This window comes from Heteronotia binoei, unplaced genomic scaffold (assembly GCF_032191835.1).
Source record: "Heteronotia binoei isolate CCM8104 ecotype False Entrance Well unplaced genomic scaffold, APGP_CSIRO_Hbin_v1 ptg000098l, whole genome shotgun sequence".
NCBI lineage: Eukaryota > Metazoa > Chordata > Lepidosauria > Squamata > Gekkonidae > Heteronotia > Heteronotia binoei.
The window spans coordinates 7322-23774 of NW_026799993.1; the positions used below are offsets into that span (position 1 = coordinate 7322).

At 41.4% G+C, this 16453-nt stretch overlaps 1 protein-coding gene across 1 annotated transcript in view; it reads left to right on the top strand.

Moving 5' to 3' along the window:
• Positions 1-2056: 2056 nt before the first annotated feature.
• The window catches only part of LOC132590519 (acyl-CoA 6-desaturase-like), a gene marked incomplete at its 5' end in the record, with an annotated part of 29056 nt that continues 14659 nt past the window's right edge, over positions 2057-16453 (top strand). The window contains 4 exons of the mRNA XM_060263429.1: positions 2057-2167; positions 5209-5406; positions 7270-7371; positions 10390-10515. Of these exons, the coding sequence (XP_060119412.1) occupies positions 2057-2167; positions 5209-5406; positions 7270-7371; positions 10390-10515 (537 nt within the window). The remainder of the gene's footprint in view (positions 2168-5208; positions 5407-7269; positions 7372-10389; positions 10516-16453) is intronic.

Consider the following 16453-nt stretch of genomic DNA (forward strand, 5'->3'; position numbering starts at 1 on the left):
CACACAGTTTATGCATTTATGGCAGATTCATCTTAGAAAGCAAAGCTAACTGGTGGTCAAGACCTTGGTCTGTCTTCTCCACATCAGAAGTGTACACTAATCATTCAGAGTTGACACCAGGGGAGTTTCTTCCTATAAGAAAGGTAGAGATTGACTTCTTGTCTGCAACCTGTTTCATACAGTAGCCCACTAAGAAAAGGAATTCAAGACATTTTGACATTCCAGAATTTTTGTGACTCTATAGACAAAGAAAGTTTGAATCAGATTAGGAACAGATAAGTAATGGATATACAGCCTGATCATTTGATTACTCAGGTATACACATGTGGAGCTGTCTTGTACAGAATGAGATCATTGGCCCACCACAGTCAGTATTGTCTACTCAGACTGGCAGCAAACTCTCCAGGGTCTCAGGCAGAGATCTTTTATATCACCTACTAACTGCTCCTTTTTTTAGCTGGAGATGCTAGGAATTAGATCTGGGACTTTCTGCAAGCAAAGGCTGTTCCAGTGAGCCTCAAGAGTTCTTCTGTATTCAACAGGGCTTATTCCCACATAGACAGAACAGGAATTGTAGAGTAGGATTCCTCATTCTGCCTCCCACTCACTATTTGGCCATGATATGTTCAAGGTATGGCTGTGTTTGCACATCTTCAAATAATATTTCTGGAATTTGGGGACTTATATAATTAACACCTGTAAATGTTTTGGGGAATTATAAATGGACGGAGTATTGTTTGTTTCTTTCCTTCCCAGCATGGCACAGTAAACCTATTCATTTCAGGTGGGTAGCCAGATTGGTTTAGAGCAGTAGAACAAAGTTAGAATCCAGTGGCAGCTTTAAGACCATCATAGTTTTATTCATTTCATTACTCACTGACTGAAAGCTTTGGCTGCAGGTTGACTTTGTTAGGATTGGCTAAGTCAATGTGACATGAAGGACTTTTGCGTCTCCCAAACCAACAGAAATGTTATAGGTGCTAGATAGGTATTTATTTAGTGGCAGCATTTAAACCTGTGGGTAATGGACAACAATGCAGTTAGATTATTATATAGCATTGCATCATATACCTGATAATTCTGCATTTATTTAATGGTATAGTCGTGATGCAACATCACCCCAGAGTCAGAAACTGCTGCTGCTTGCACAGGGGACTGACTACCTTTACCTTTTTGAAACTATATATAGTTTCATATAGATATATCACATTGGTTGTTTTTGCAACTTAATCATTTTCCAAGAGGAACAACACATCCAGAATCAGTTTGGCAATAAAATATTCTCTGCACCTGTTGGTTTCCAGCTTTTGCATGATTATTGCTCTGTGCTATGGTTCTCAGTAATACAACAGCTCTCCCAGTTGTGCCAGAGTCTGGCCAGTCCCTGGTGTAGGTTCATGCTTACATGGGTTGAGAGCCACAGACATGGGATGTGAGCCATGTGACAAATGAAATATCAAAATGTGCCAATCCTGCTTGCAGTTCTGCACAAGTTGTGTTGTCCAGAGCGTTTTTTTAAAAAAATATGTGAAATTTGATATATGGGACACACCATCAAGATGTTAACTTTTGTTGAAATTATCAGATGAAGAATAAAACAATCTTTTGATTAGGTGATGGCATCACCAATATCAGGACATAATTGATCCAGTTTGATGTTAGATACAAGAAGTAGCAGCCTGCTGCATTCTGGATAAGAATAGGCAATGCAAACACGGGTACAAATTTGGCCATTATTATTCTGTTTGTTTAGATTCCTCATGGAGTACATTTCAGGATATCCTGATATCAGCACTAGCAGGAGCTGCTTACACTCCTGCAGAAAAAGCTTGCCTTTTTCTTAATTCTTTTTGGGAACTGGTTGTCCAAAAGCAGAGGCGTGCAACAAAAATCAGTTAAACCCCCAAATTGGCAGCTGACATTACCCCCCACCCTTTAAAGTGACAGCAGTTCACATGGCAGCAGAGCAGAGAATCAGAGGAGGAGAATGTGAGAAATTTCAAAGAGCAAGTGCATGCTCTCTGGGTAATGGTGATGTTCTGTTTCTCCATTCTAGGATGCATTCAAAGCCTTTCACCCTGACCTCAACTTTGTGCAGAAATTTCTTAAACCACTGCTGATTGGAGAACTTGCCTCAGGAGAACCCAGTCAAGACCGAGACAAGAATGTGAGTAGCAGCTACTTTCCCTGTGAATGACTTGTTAGGCTGCCTGCTGCAGTCTTTCATGAATATGTACCCATATAATAACATAAGCCATTGTCTGTGGAAGTAATCTTTGAACATACTGGGAAATGTTAACAAAGACATATGGACCCTGATTGATGTGATTCTCAGTTGCTGGTGTAAAATTCCAAGAATGGCTCATACACAGAAAGCTAATAGCATCTTTCCATTTCAAGTGAGCCATTCATTGGTACCCAGCTCATGCCAACCAATGAATAAGCAGAAGCTTATTCAGTTGAATCCTCGTCTGTAATAACTAGATGGGTCAATAGCAAGCAGAGTTTTCTAGGTGAGAAGAAAGTAGAATACTAGCTACAGAATTAGGACAAAGGTAAATGTGGCAGCAGCATATCCATATGGCTAAACAAATCTAATCATAAATGAAGGGTTTCTCTATGGATGCTGCTTTGTCACAGAGATATGAATGAAATATCATAACAAAATGCAGAATATGTGGATTTGTTGAAAAACAGCAGGGATTATATTTCTTCAAAGAAGCCATGCACACTGAAAAAGGATGAATTGTGGCTAGCTAATACCAGCTAGCTAATACCTGATAGTCTTGCATGCTCTCCTTCACTGTTAATTGAGTTGCTGTAACAGAAGCCTGGAAGGGGAATTGGAGAGATGTGAGGCACAATGGGGGAGGGATCTAATGAGGACCTGAAGAAAGTAGACTCTAAAAAATCACAGAGAAAGAGAGAGAATTAATGGGCTAGGAAAGGAGAGGTGGAAGCAAAATACGAAGGGAGGGTGAATGGAAATGACAGGGTTCTTAGGGGTCAGCAGAAGAGACAGGAAGCTTACTGGAAATATGTCTGTGAGCCCCTTTCCTCAGACATACTAGCTGTTCTGCTACTGTGTTATGGAAGAGTCTGAAAGGAACCCTCCTAGTGGGCTTAGGGACAGAAAGGGCTGTGTGCAGCTGGAGGGACAGAGTGAGGAGAGAGGAGTCATGCTGCATGTTGATTAACAAACTAGAATGAACCTTTCAGCAAATTATCATGAATTTCTGTTCCACCTGTAAGGATCGTATTCCCAACTTGCTGACACTTGGCTGTGTACCAACCTCATTGTCTCCCCCCTCCCAACTAGAAACTAGATCTCATTTCTTTGTACTGCTAGAATATGATACATGACTATTTGCTGATTTATTGAGATTCCACAGTCAGCCCTTTAGTCTAGCTTCTGGACTGGGTGCAGCTTTACTGCATTTTCCCCTTCTACCTCACATCAACATGCTCCTCAGGACCCCTGAATCCCAGATGTTCAAGGGATCAATTATTCAGGCACTCTGTACTGCTTGGCTGACCCTTTCTGCTCCCTGTTGTTTGTGGATGCCTGAACATATGACAGCTAGCCAGTGCCTAACCTGATCTTACTCTGTAGAGCATAGAATTTTGCATCCCAAAGGGAACACTTGTCAGATGAGAGGCTAATGCTTAAGTGGCTTTAATTGTCTCCTGTAGCCCTCATGAGGCCAATTAGGGAGGAACACGGAGAAGCACAAGAGATCTCTGATGAATTGAGAAACACTTGGCTATATCTTAAGTTGCTAGCATAAACTGCCACATCTGTATTGATTTCAGTGGAGCCTCCATGAGACTTAACTTGGGCACTATCATGAAAGAGATTTGTTTTATTGTGTAATAAATGTGGGGAATCCAATATTTTATCACCGAGATCATGAGATTTAAAACAAAACTATAACTGTGCAAAACTCTGTTGAGAATTTTGGTAACGGTACCAAAAATTTTTTACCTTCCTTCAAAATTCCTGCAGTTGTTTTACTTGAATTTTACTTCAGATTTCATTTTACATGAGAATTCTATGGCAACTTTAGATTTCTTCCACACTAGGCTAATGTGTTTTGTGTGTGATTCTTTTTGATATTATTGATGATAAGTAACCTTGCCCTTTTCTTTCCTCCTGACATGTGATGCCATTTTATTAACTATTAAAAGGATTTTAAAAATAATTTCTTATCTTTTTATTTGACCTGAGATTGATCTATCCATTTATCAGAGCAAGTAAGGGCTTGCTTAGTTTTATGTGGGCAAAACAGCAGTATCTTCTTGGGATCTATGGTATCATTGCATAAATGCAGAATCTGGTATCCTGAGAATATCTGTTTGTTTTTTTTAAAAGAGAGAGACAGACAGATATTCCTAAATCATGAGTTTGTTGTAAAACACAGATGTTGTAAAACATGGAAATAAGAAGGCTGAGACATTACAACTAACACCAGAAAGGCTTCAGTTAGTCAGACTAAGGAGCAGTAATGTCTTCTGTTTCATTCATTTATTAAATTTAAATAAATGTGCATATTACCAAGATATCAATATAGTCCCCTTCTTGTGGTTTCTCCTGCCTAAATGTGATTGATCATTTTCCTTCATCTTCCATCGTCTTCTTGCACTGCTACCACAGGGACGGTGGCTCAGTGGTAGAGCATCTTCTTGGGAAGCAGAAGGTCCCAGGTTCAATCCCTGGCATCTCCAAAAAAGGGTCCAGGCAAATAGGTGTGAAAAACCTCAGCTTGAGACCCTGGAGAGCCGCTGCCGGTCTGAGAAGACAATACTGACTTTGATGGACCAAAGGTCTGATTCAGTATAAGGCAGCTTCATATGTTCATATGTACCATTTTTGCAATCCAGCATTTGCCCCAAATACTTTCAAGTTATTTGAAACGCCGAGTCTGGGGATATACACAAACATTATTTTGTCTTCCTGAATTTATGCTCAAGAATTGAAGCTCTCTTTGGTTAGCATTTAGTCTTTTCTGGAGTAGAATACCTGCTACCGTATTTATAAATGGGGAAGAATAATGGAGAGGCTGAGTACTTATGCAGACACAGATGCCATCTAGAGAAAGTTAAAGTGCAGTCCTAAGAGTACTTTCCTAGGAAGAAACCTACTCAGAATTGATGTGGAAGTGTGCTTAAAAGGACTTCATGTCAATTTCTTGTATTTTCACTTTGCAGCCCCAATTGGTGGAAGATTTCCGTGCCCTAAGAAAGACAGCAGAGGATATGAACTTATTCGAAGCCAGTCCAGTGTTTTTCTCCCTTTATCTGGGTCATATTCTTTTGATGGAAGCTCTGGGATGGCTAATGGTTTTCTACTGTGGTACTAACTGGATCACTACCTTCCTTCTTTCTGTCATCCTTGCAGTCTCTCAGGTGAGGAGACATTGAATGAATAATTGTTTGTCTTCTCATTCCTATAGTTATTCATTCCATGTAAATGAGTATGTATATCACCACAACCTCAATCTAAGTGTTCCTTTTTCAAGGTACTGAACAGTGAGATGAAATACAGTTTTATAACTAAAAAGTTCCAGTTCTTGCTAGCCTGTCTTTTTAATATTCTATGCTTCATTCCCTGTAACAATAGCAGATCCAAACCAAAATACAATTAAAGAATACTGTATTGGATTCTTAGTCTCAATGATGAAATTTAGTCCCTGTGAATTAATCAACACACAGTGCAATCTAAAGCAGAGCTACACCCTTCTAAATCCATTTATGCCAATGGGCTTAGAAGAGTGTAATTCCACCTAGGATGGTGCTAACAATCCTACTTTCTCTATAACTACATCAACTCCTGTGGCTGCACACAGCACTGTAACCAACCCTGTATCTGGCAACACAAAGACCTTTGTTAGACAAAGTGGCCTTGCACACACTTGCTATACCTGGGAGGAACTGTCTGCTTGGACTTCCTCTTTCTCAGTGACAAAGAGTGGAGGCTAAGAAACATACTGACAAATAAGACAGGAACCAAGAGAATAAAATAGGCAGGCTGGGTTCTTCCCCATCTCCTCTCCTTTTTCTACCTTCTAACAGTATAAGGAAGAGGAGGGGACATAGAGTAGTGGGGCAGGCCAGTCATTCTCCCAATAGGTTGCTCAGATCCTTTGTGGCCCTACTCTCTATGTGGAGAGAGCAGGTGTTTTTAAAATATATTTCAATGTAATAATTATATACAAATACAAATGTACAAAAGAAGGAAACTGAAAATGTAAATAGCAAACACCACAAGGACATAAGAACATGTTTATTAAACTAAGCAATAAAATTAAACCATGTTGCATATACACTTCTATAAATGTTTTACTGCTAAGTACGAATATATAGTTAAGAATTTATTCTCTGACATTTTCATTAGACTTAATTCTATTCCAGTATATTATGAAAAGTTGCCCGTTGTTGATCAGTTTTTCTTCAGCCATCACTTTACCTTCCGACATGTCATTATATGCCTTGATTTTCTCCATAAGCATAATGTGCCAAATTTTGCCAGGTTTTCACCCTACAACTTTACTTAAATAATTTGGAAGAAGAGATTTCAATGATGAGGGTCTCATCTACTTATTTATTCCTTGGCCTTCTCCCTAATGGGATCCAAAGTGACCTACATCATTCTCCTCTCTTCCATTTTATCCTCACAGCAACCATATGGGTTAGGTTAGGCTGAGAGAGTGCAACTGTCCCAAAGTCATCCAGCAAACTTCCTTGGCAGAGTAGGGTTTCGAACCTGGGTCTCCCAGATCCTAATCCAGTAGTCTAAGCACAAAGGCCTAATCACCTTCTAACTTAATAAGGCACAGTGCTGGGATCTCCCGCACTAGGTAACATCTGAGCACAGGCTGTCATCAGAGCAAATTCCCAGCAGCAGAAATCAAATGAAAAGGTGGAATAGAAACAGTTTAGAAAACCTAGCTTCTTAAATAGTTTTCACACAATTTATCCCTGTAAAGAAAAATCTATGTATAGGAGAAAGATCAATTGACTGCCACCTTTGGTTGTGTTCCTTTGTAATGCACTTTACAGAAGTTTCTAGGTCTCCATGTGTTAGCTTGGCTTTGAATGTGGACATCTGGAATGTCTTCTGCTTTAGTTTCAGGTGTCTTTGACATCAATGTAAAGAAAACCAAATCTGTTCACAGGAGAAAAGCTTTATAGCAAGGCAGATTTTGAGGTAGTTTCATACTTGTTGTAGTGTGCTTTTTCATTCTTATGATCATTCTCTTTCCTCCCAAGGCCCAGGCTGGCTGGCTACAGCACGACTTTGGACACCTCTCTGTATTTAAGAAGTCTATGTGGAACCATTTAGTCCATAAGTTTGTGATTGGTCACTTGAAGGTAAGACTCATTCCCATTAAGCATAAAGGAAATAGCTGCCGCAAGAGAAGATGAAACTAGCTTATCATCTTTCCCCTGGCAAAGATCCTGCATCATTCATAAGGTTAGGTTAGGCAGAAATTCAAGAGGTAATGCATTCCTCATCAAAAGGTACAAAACTACCTTGCCTGGAGCCCTGCTTGGTCTTACTTTATTCTATAAATATAAAAATAGTAAATTCTAGCTTCCAAGTCTGAATCCTTACAATCAGAGGAAGAACAAACAGAAATCAAGGACACAGTTGCAGTGTTATAAGGGCTTGTCTACAGAGGAATATTGATTGTGATGCGCTATTACTGTACCAAGAAATACTAAATTAGTGAAAAATCCTCCATATGCAACAGCAGGACTGTTCCAGTTCAGGACAGGAAGGTAGATTCACAAGCCACTGATACCATTAATGATTCTGACCTAAGACACAATACCGGAACAGAGTAAATAACTTGACAACAGGCCTGGAAAAAAAGTTGTATACCTTTAGCAGATACTGTATGTATGGAAATGGGAAACCGAAGCTTTTATGGCCTGGGGAAGAAGAAGATGAAGATGATATTGGATTTATATCCCGCCCTCCACTCCGAAGAGTCTCAGAGCAGCTCACAATCTCCTTTACCTTCCTCCCCCATAACAGACACCCTGTGAGGTGGGTGGGGCTGGAGAGGGCTCTCACAGCAGCTGCCCTTTCAAGGACAACCTCTGCCAGAGCTATGGCTGACCCAAGGCCATGCTAGCAGGTGCAAGTGGAGGAGTGGGGAATCAAACCCGGTTCTCCCAGATAAGAGTCTGCACACTTAACCACTACACCAAACCAGTTCTCCAGCATGACATTAAGCCTCTGTTAAAAGGACAGGACATTGTTTCTCCCAGTACTTGGCAGGCCTGTCAATTACAGTTATTACCATTTTATACAACTGAGACTGCCTTGTAAGCAAAAATTCAACAGATGCCAAGAGCTGGCTTTGAACAGTCACTGCTAAAAACATTGATTGAGGATATTCTAATCAAATTAGTGGGTCATCTCTTGGGAAGGACAGGTCCTATCCCGCCTCAACGCTTACACCTATGCCTTCAACAAAAGCTTAACACAAACATTAAGCAGATGAAGCTCTTCCTGGCATGGAAATGAAGTAGCAGGAAATGATCTCTCGACTTAATTATGGCACATCAGGGTGCTATTTTAGGCATAGGGTGTCATGAGTGCTGGGGACCCTGCAGAGGAAGTTGAGCCTGCAGAAGAAACTGTGCCCCTGCCACCTGCACCAGTGCCCCTGCCTCCTGCTGGAGAAGATCCCAGCCCCCCTGCCTCGCCCTCTCGGGTGGCGCGTGTGCGTGACCGCCTCCGTCAGGACCTCAGGGATTGGAGGAGGGCGGCACGCTCACAAGCAAGACGCTCCCTGAGCCCTGAGTTTTGAGAGGATTCTGGCCCTTCTAAGAGCAAGGATGCGTGAGTTGCAACAGGATCCTGGCTGCCTCTCTGAGCCAGCAATTAGCCCAAATGGGCAACAGCCAGCAGAGGGCTATATAGCTGTAGGCTTTGGGAGGAGGCTTTGTGGAAGCAACTAGTCATCTCCCTGACGTTCTAGCATCCACTCCGGCTTGACTTTGGTTTCTGGACTCCCTGGCTTTGGCTTGTGACTTCTGGACTCCCTGACCTCGGCTTCTGGACCTCGGACCTGCGATACTTGTACAGTGATTTGGATTTGGTGCCTCGGACCCTCCTGCTTACTGGCTACAGACCTCAGACTGCCCCTGGACTTTGCCTGACCCGGCCCCAGCCTTGACATAGGGAGCAGAATCTATAATTTAAATAACATCGGCTTCATCTGACAAAATTAATTTGATGGGTAGTCATGGATCATTTACCTACTTGCATCATTTAAGTGACCCACTCTCAGTGATAGTTTGAAAGGGTACTGACCAGGCAGTGCCAGGGAAATCTTAAGCAATGTTACCTTTGCCATATTAAAACAGAAGCCTCACACATGTGAGGTTTGCTATGCTCATATATGCCAGTTTCTTAACAATTATCGTATTGTTTGCTTCAAGCGGAAGCCTTTCCCCACTTCAGTCTTGGAATAATCAGTGTCCAGCAATATGTGAGTAGGGTGTTGTAACTTCTTCTGAAAAACACAGATTTGACTGAAGGCTTCTTTGTGAGAGTAGCCTTTCTGCCTGCCTGGACTTCTTGGAAGAGATCTGCAACAGCACAGACAGACAGCTATGCTTATGATAAGCAACAAGTTGGTCTTCTGCCCTGGCCGGATACTTTTGTTTCAGAGCAGAATCTGGTTCTCAAATCTTGTGGGAAAGGAGGAAGAGCAGGGCTATAGGGAGATAACTGAACATTGTACTTAATTTAGCCCCACACTTCTTTGACTATTTTTAATCTCCATTAAGATATCTCTTTAGGGCCGATGCAAATATTCAGCACCAAATTCCACTTCTCTCTTCTTTTTTAGGGGGACAATAAGCAGAGGGCAGCTAGCATGCAGATCCTTAATATCCTCCTGAGACATCATGCAGCTACTGCTTTTCCCTTGCAGCCCGGTTACTTTTGCTCACCTAATACAGCTGGAACTGCCCCCCTTACAGAAGCTTCCCACCAAACACTTAAATCATCTCTTAGGAAAAAAATATATTTTCTTCCCATTTTCCCCCTTCACTCACAGAGATAGATGGAGGTTTCTTTTTCTTTTACTGTACTTCTTCCAGGGTATAGGTCAACATACCTGTCTCTTCTCTGCTTTTCTTCTCACACCTGACTGCTTGACTAAGACATTGGATAATACCATTGGAGTTTTGGGGGTAAAGATTGATCTTGTCTAATGAGCTTTCAACACATTTTACCACAGTGGACATATGTTACTGGTATATTGAATTGCTTTGTTGTGGGCATGAGTGGCTTCTACAACATGGAGGTGATACACAGACAGAAGTCAGAGTTGGCTGTGGACTGCCCATGTTTTCCTTCTTCAACAGGGTGCCTCAGCAAACTGGTGGAATCACCGGCATTTCCAGCACCATGCCAAGCCAAACATCTTCAAAAAAGATCCGGATGTGAACATGCTGCATCTCTTTGTCCTGGGAGATACACAGCCAGTTGAGGTAAGATTAAGGGGATATGATGTTGAGCTGAGTTTATTTATGTATTTACTTAGAGAATTAATATTCCGTCTTTCTGCGTAACATAGTGAGTTGGATCCCACTGAGGAATTCTGAGGACAAGTATGATTTTCCCCTTCATGCTCTTCTTAATTTTCCATCTCTGAGTGTAAAGTTGTATCTCCTTTTGTCCATTCTGAATATAACAATTGCTTGGAAGAAAGGGTCATTCTTTTATTGTTTTCAGATAATGTGCCCATATCATAGAAGTGCCATCCTAGAAATAGCATTCCCTCATGAAAGTGAGGAGAGCTGCCTCTTCTAAGAAGATGCCTGCCATCCATGAGTTTTGTAAATATTTAACAGTTAAAAAAAACCCTGTCTGATTAATTAGAGATACTCTTTTAATACATGAAAAGATTTTGAAACAGATCATCAAACTGATTAATGAAGTGCTGCAGTGTTACATCTTTCATAGTAAATAGCTGGAGTCCATATTGTATAGCAGTTGCCAGGCAGAATTCTACAAATTGTGGCTTTCATATTGATGGGATGTGTCACTTAATTGCTAATGGTGGATTCAGATGACACTAAATCACATAAAAACACATTTAGAATATCACTTTGGACCTGGTTGCTTTCATAGATGGTAATTTGTAACAGCTGCCAAATGGTGAAGCCAGTCTTTAGTTTTGCTAGCTCCTTATTTCCAGATGACAACAAATTTGGCTGTACAGCACAGCCAGTTGCAACCATTTTGAGTTAAGTACGTACTTAAGGCATTCTAAACAGGCTTCTTGTGCCTCCTGGTGCTACACATGGTGGACAGCCAACATTTATCTCTGCACTTCATCCATTTCCCCCAAAACCAAAAGGTGCTAAAACCTTCTAAATCAGGGGTGTCAAACTTACAGTCTGTGGGTCAAGACCACCCCCATTCCCTGCCCAGAGTTTTAATCAGGTCCATGACTGTTTTCTCCTGTCCTCATCCTTTGAAGCTCCCAGGCTGCTGAAGTTCTCAGCTCTTTATGCCTTGTCTTTGCCTGCATCAGCAGGAAGCTCTTCTGACGAATGGATTTTCCATTAAGGTCTTTGGGCCCAGATAGGCTGCTCCCAGAGTAGTCTATCTGGGCACAGAGACCTTAATGGAAAAACTATTCTGCAACTTTGTCTGTGCTGCCATGTATTTCAATGGAATGGAGCTCAAGTAGTTTCACTTTCCAGCTTTGTATGGCCAGTTGAAGCTGTTGCTTCCAGGAGCTGTGTCTTTGCAAATAAAGAGTTGATGATTTGAGCCAGCTTGTCTCTGCTGAATGGTCCTGAGAACTGGTGCCTAGTGAGTACTCTAACCTGGAACACACAACCAAAGGGGGATATTACACTGGAGAGCCAATGCCCAGCCATTTCATGTTTTCCTAGACTCAGACCATTTTATGTTTTTTATTTCATATCTTTTGTTTGTGCTGTGATCCTTATGCTTTTTCTTGATGTTTTATTTTTAAAATTGCATTGCCAAATCCCACTATTTCCTGACTTTTCCATTTTAAACAAAATATTGCAAGAGTTTTAAGCAGGGGTCATTTTGTAGAAAAATAGGTGGTGGAGCTCATCCAGGGATTGTTATGCAGCTGCACGTACTATTCAATAGACAAGGTGGAACTCTCAGAAGGAGGAGGAGGAACTCTCAGAAAGGTTCAGGAGCTGTGCTCCTGTGAGTTCCTACTGAATCAGAGGCCTGGTTTTAAGTATGTTTGTATTTTATGTTAAAATATTTAATTATCCTTTATAAAGTTTATATCTCCACTACTTGGCATTACATTTTATGACACGCGTGGCCCAGCCTCCCAAAATCCCATTAATGTCAGATCTGGCCCTCAAAACAAATGAGTTCAACACCCCTGTTCTAAATCATGGTAGACTGCCACTGATATTTTTTGGCCACTGTGTGACACACAGTGTTGGACTGGGTGGACCATTGGCCTGATCCAACCTGGCTTCTCTTATGTTCTTATGACTCCTGTTTGTATGTGGTAGGCCCCTTCCTTAGCTCTGAAAGTTTCTCCATCAGCCAGTGAAGACTGAAAATCAGCAATTCTTGGGGACAACAGGCAACTAAAGTTTTCAGAATTCATGCAGACGGAGATGCTAAGCAATTTCATCATCCTGAATAATGTGGTATCTTCTGTGGATCTGGCCCCTATATGCTTGCCCTACAAGTTTAGATCATTTATGAAACAAATGAGTAAAGCAATAGCACTAGTGTCAGTACTCATTATTGAGGGATCTCACTGCTTACTGCCGTCCATTGCAAGATTGTCCAAAGGTTCCTGCTCACCAACATATGCAACATATGTATTGTGAGTTCTTTGGACCTTAGGAGTATGATGCTACTCATGTTAGTTGATCATACTATAACAGCTTGAGAACTAAGGTGTTGTATTGACTTAGATGATCAATGAGAGCCCTGGTTTGAGAGTCACTCCTTCCACAGACTCATCAGGCGAAGTTAGGCAAATCATGCGCTTGTACATTTAAAATGATATTAAGTGGTGACACAACAAATGTTGCCTTTTGTAGCTAGATTTAAGAATAAGTTAAAATTTAATATATAATTCCAAGAAGCCTGGCTTGTTCTTTTGGATGCCAGGATACTGTGGCAGCATGTTACTCCGATGATAAGAAAGTGTGTTCTTTAGTCAGAAAAGAAAGCTCTACCCCCACCCCACCCCCAAAAGAATGATCTTTATCTGATGAAAAGCAATGCAGTACACACAATTGCATTCCCTGTAGTGGTTTATACCAGCTGGAAACCTGTGACGTGGTTGCCACAGCAACTAATAGGCTGAAATGCTCTACATGTCATTACAGTGCATATTAAAATACTGTAATTAAATCCAGCACCTCAAGACAAGAAGTGGAGGTAGGGTTGATAATAGGGCTGCTGTTAATAGAGGCGTAATGTGTGGAAACGGGCAGATGAAGCTCTTTATGCCATGGAGGCAAATATCATCCCATTAAGATTCTATTTAAGGGCAGGATTTTTCCTCCAGGCAGTTGGCAACCCTTTATGGAGGGGGAGAGGCAGTGTCCCTAGATATAAATAAATATGAAATATAAAAAAAAGACACAAAATGGGATGAAGAGAAGCAAAGGAAAACAACACAGTGCTAAAAATGTCTCAACCTGCTTTCCTTTCACAGAAAAGCTAATTCCAGTCTTATCCTGGAGGTCCTGCCTAAAATATGCCACATTGGCATAAGCAAACCAGATTGTGTGCTTCGTTGAGTTCTTTCTTCAGATCATAATTTTACTTATGAGACTGGAATCTGGGTTTTGTTTCATGTATTCAGTGTATCCACCTTGTTGAGTTGACTGTTTTATTATTTATTTGTTTTAAATATTTATAACCTTTTCCAGCAGTGTACGTCAAATTATAGTATAAACTAGAGAGAGAGAGAGAGGAGAAAATATCAAACAGAATAAATCTCCCCTCCCCACAAAAAAAGATTAGTAAAACTCAGAGCAGTTTTTAAAAAGTCTAAAAACAGCCGCAAAACACTTTTAAAACCATTCTTTAAAAATATTTATTTGGAAATTTCTATGCTGGCTCACCAGAAAATAAAATAATATGATAAAATAATAACAATTATTAACAAAAAGTTTTAAAATCCAGCCCTTAAAAACCTGGCTAGACCATAAAAGTGGCATAAAACATTTGACAGAATAAAACAGTTTTCATAAAATAGCCTTCCAGCTAGAAGCAAACTGAAAAACAATTTGAAAAGATCATCCTTAATTAAAAGCTTGAGTAGAAAGAAGTGTGTAGGCCTGTCACCTAAAAGAAAGTAGGGCAGATATCAGGTGAGCCTCAAGGGGAAAGCCCTTCCATAAGCAAAGTGCCACCGACCTCATCTCTGGATCCTGCCTAGTGGGCTGGTCAGTATGTGAGGAGATGGATATCCTGGCTCCAAGCCACTCAGGGCCTTATATGTAAGAACAAGCACTTTGAATGGTGCACCAATAGAATCAGTGCAGATAGTTGAGCTTGTGGGTGATATAGTCCTTGTATTCCTCCATTCCCAGCAATATCCTGGCAGCCACATTTTGCATCAGCTGAAGTTTCCAGTTTGCATGGTGAGTTATATCAAAGTAATCTAACCTGGATGTGATCAGAGCATGGATCACTGTGGCCAGATCACTGTTCAAAAACATTTGTAGCTGGCATATCAGACAACACTGATAAAAAGGATCTACGTGTCACAAAGAGATGTCTGAACTTCTAACTATAGGCCAGCATCCAGCGGTAACCCCAAGCTATAAACATGCTCATTCAGTAGGAGTGCAACCCCCTCCTTTTATACATTTAGAGTGATTCCTAAATTTAGAGAATCAGTGTGGTGTAGTGCCTAGAGCGTCAGACTAGGATTTGGGAGACCCAGGTTGGAATCTCCACTCTGCCACGGAAGCTTGCTTGGTAACCTTGAACCAGTCACACATTCTCAGCTTAACGTAGGGGTTGTTGTGAAGATGAAATGGAGGAGAGAAGAATGATGCAAGTCGCATGGTTGAGAAAGGCAGGGTATAAATTAAGTAGATAAATCCTGGTGCATCTTTGTCATTGAACAACGCCTCAGTCTTATCCTGACTGAATTTCAGTTTGTTAGCCCTCATCCCATCCCATCACCTTCTCCTGGCATTTTTTCAGGACTTCTACAGATCCACCTGACTCACCTTTTAAGGAGAAATACAGTGGGCTGACATCCACATATTGGTGATACCTTTCTCCAGATCTCTTGACAAACTCCTCGAGAAGTTTCATGTAGATGCTATTCATCACAGGCGATAAAATGTATTTCTGCAAGACCCCATAGCATAAATGCTAGCAGTCTGAGCAGCAGTCCCCAGCACCAGCTTCTGGAATTATTCAACCAAGTAAAAGCAGAACCACCAAATGTTGCCCCTACTCCCAATTGGGCCATCTTCTCCAACAAGATACCATGACTGGTGGTATCCAAAGTCACCAAAAGGCCCAGGAGAATCAACAAGGATATTCTACCCTATCACTGTCCTGGTGAAGAGCATTAGTCAGGGCAACCATTTCCATGTCACGCTCAGACTTGAATCCTGCTTAAAATAGGTCTAGATCAGGAATGTCAAACATGCCATTTGGGAGCCGAATCAGGCCCCAGGAGGGTTCCTATCAGGCCTGCAAGCAATTGACTGTCCTCTGCTTCCTTCTCCCTCTCTCTTGCTTCCTTCTACGTAACAGCTTGCTTTGTAAGGCTTGCTCAATTGCACAGGAGCCGCAGAGCAAAACCTCTATTTTCTCCATCGGCTGAGGCTCCTCCCTTGGAGAAGAAGGGAGGAGGAATAGCCAAGCTCTCTCAATTGCACAGCAGAGCTACTGAGCCAAGCCTCTCTTCCTTCTCTTGGCTGAGGCTCCTCCCCATCCTACTCCCCTGAGGAAGGAAGGAAAGAGCCAGAGCTTCCTTTGCCCAAATACAAAGAAAGCATCTTTAAAACCAATGAGTGTTTTAAGTTTTTTTTAAGGTATATATTTGTGTTTGTCTGTGTTCTTTATAAAACTTATATCTCTGCTACCTAATCTTATAAAGGTACATACATGGCCTGGCCCGGCATGGCCCAGCTCAACAAAGTCTCATTTATGTCAGATCCAGCCGTCATAACAAATGAGTTTGACACCCCTGCTCCAGATAATCCGTCTCCTCCAAAACTGCCTGAAGTTCTGTAGGGACTACCAGTTCAAGCACTTGTCACCCCCCCCCCCCCCCAAAAAAAAAGGAATATTGGTCACCAAGCAGTAGTTCATCTTTGTGGCCTCTGTGTAGTCCTACCATGGAAATCTCTTTTTAAAAACTATTTAGAACATTTAAAGCACTCAGCCTCCTCCCTGCATGACCCAGCTGTTTCCTGCCTCAGT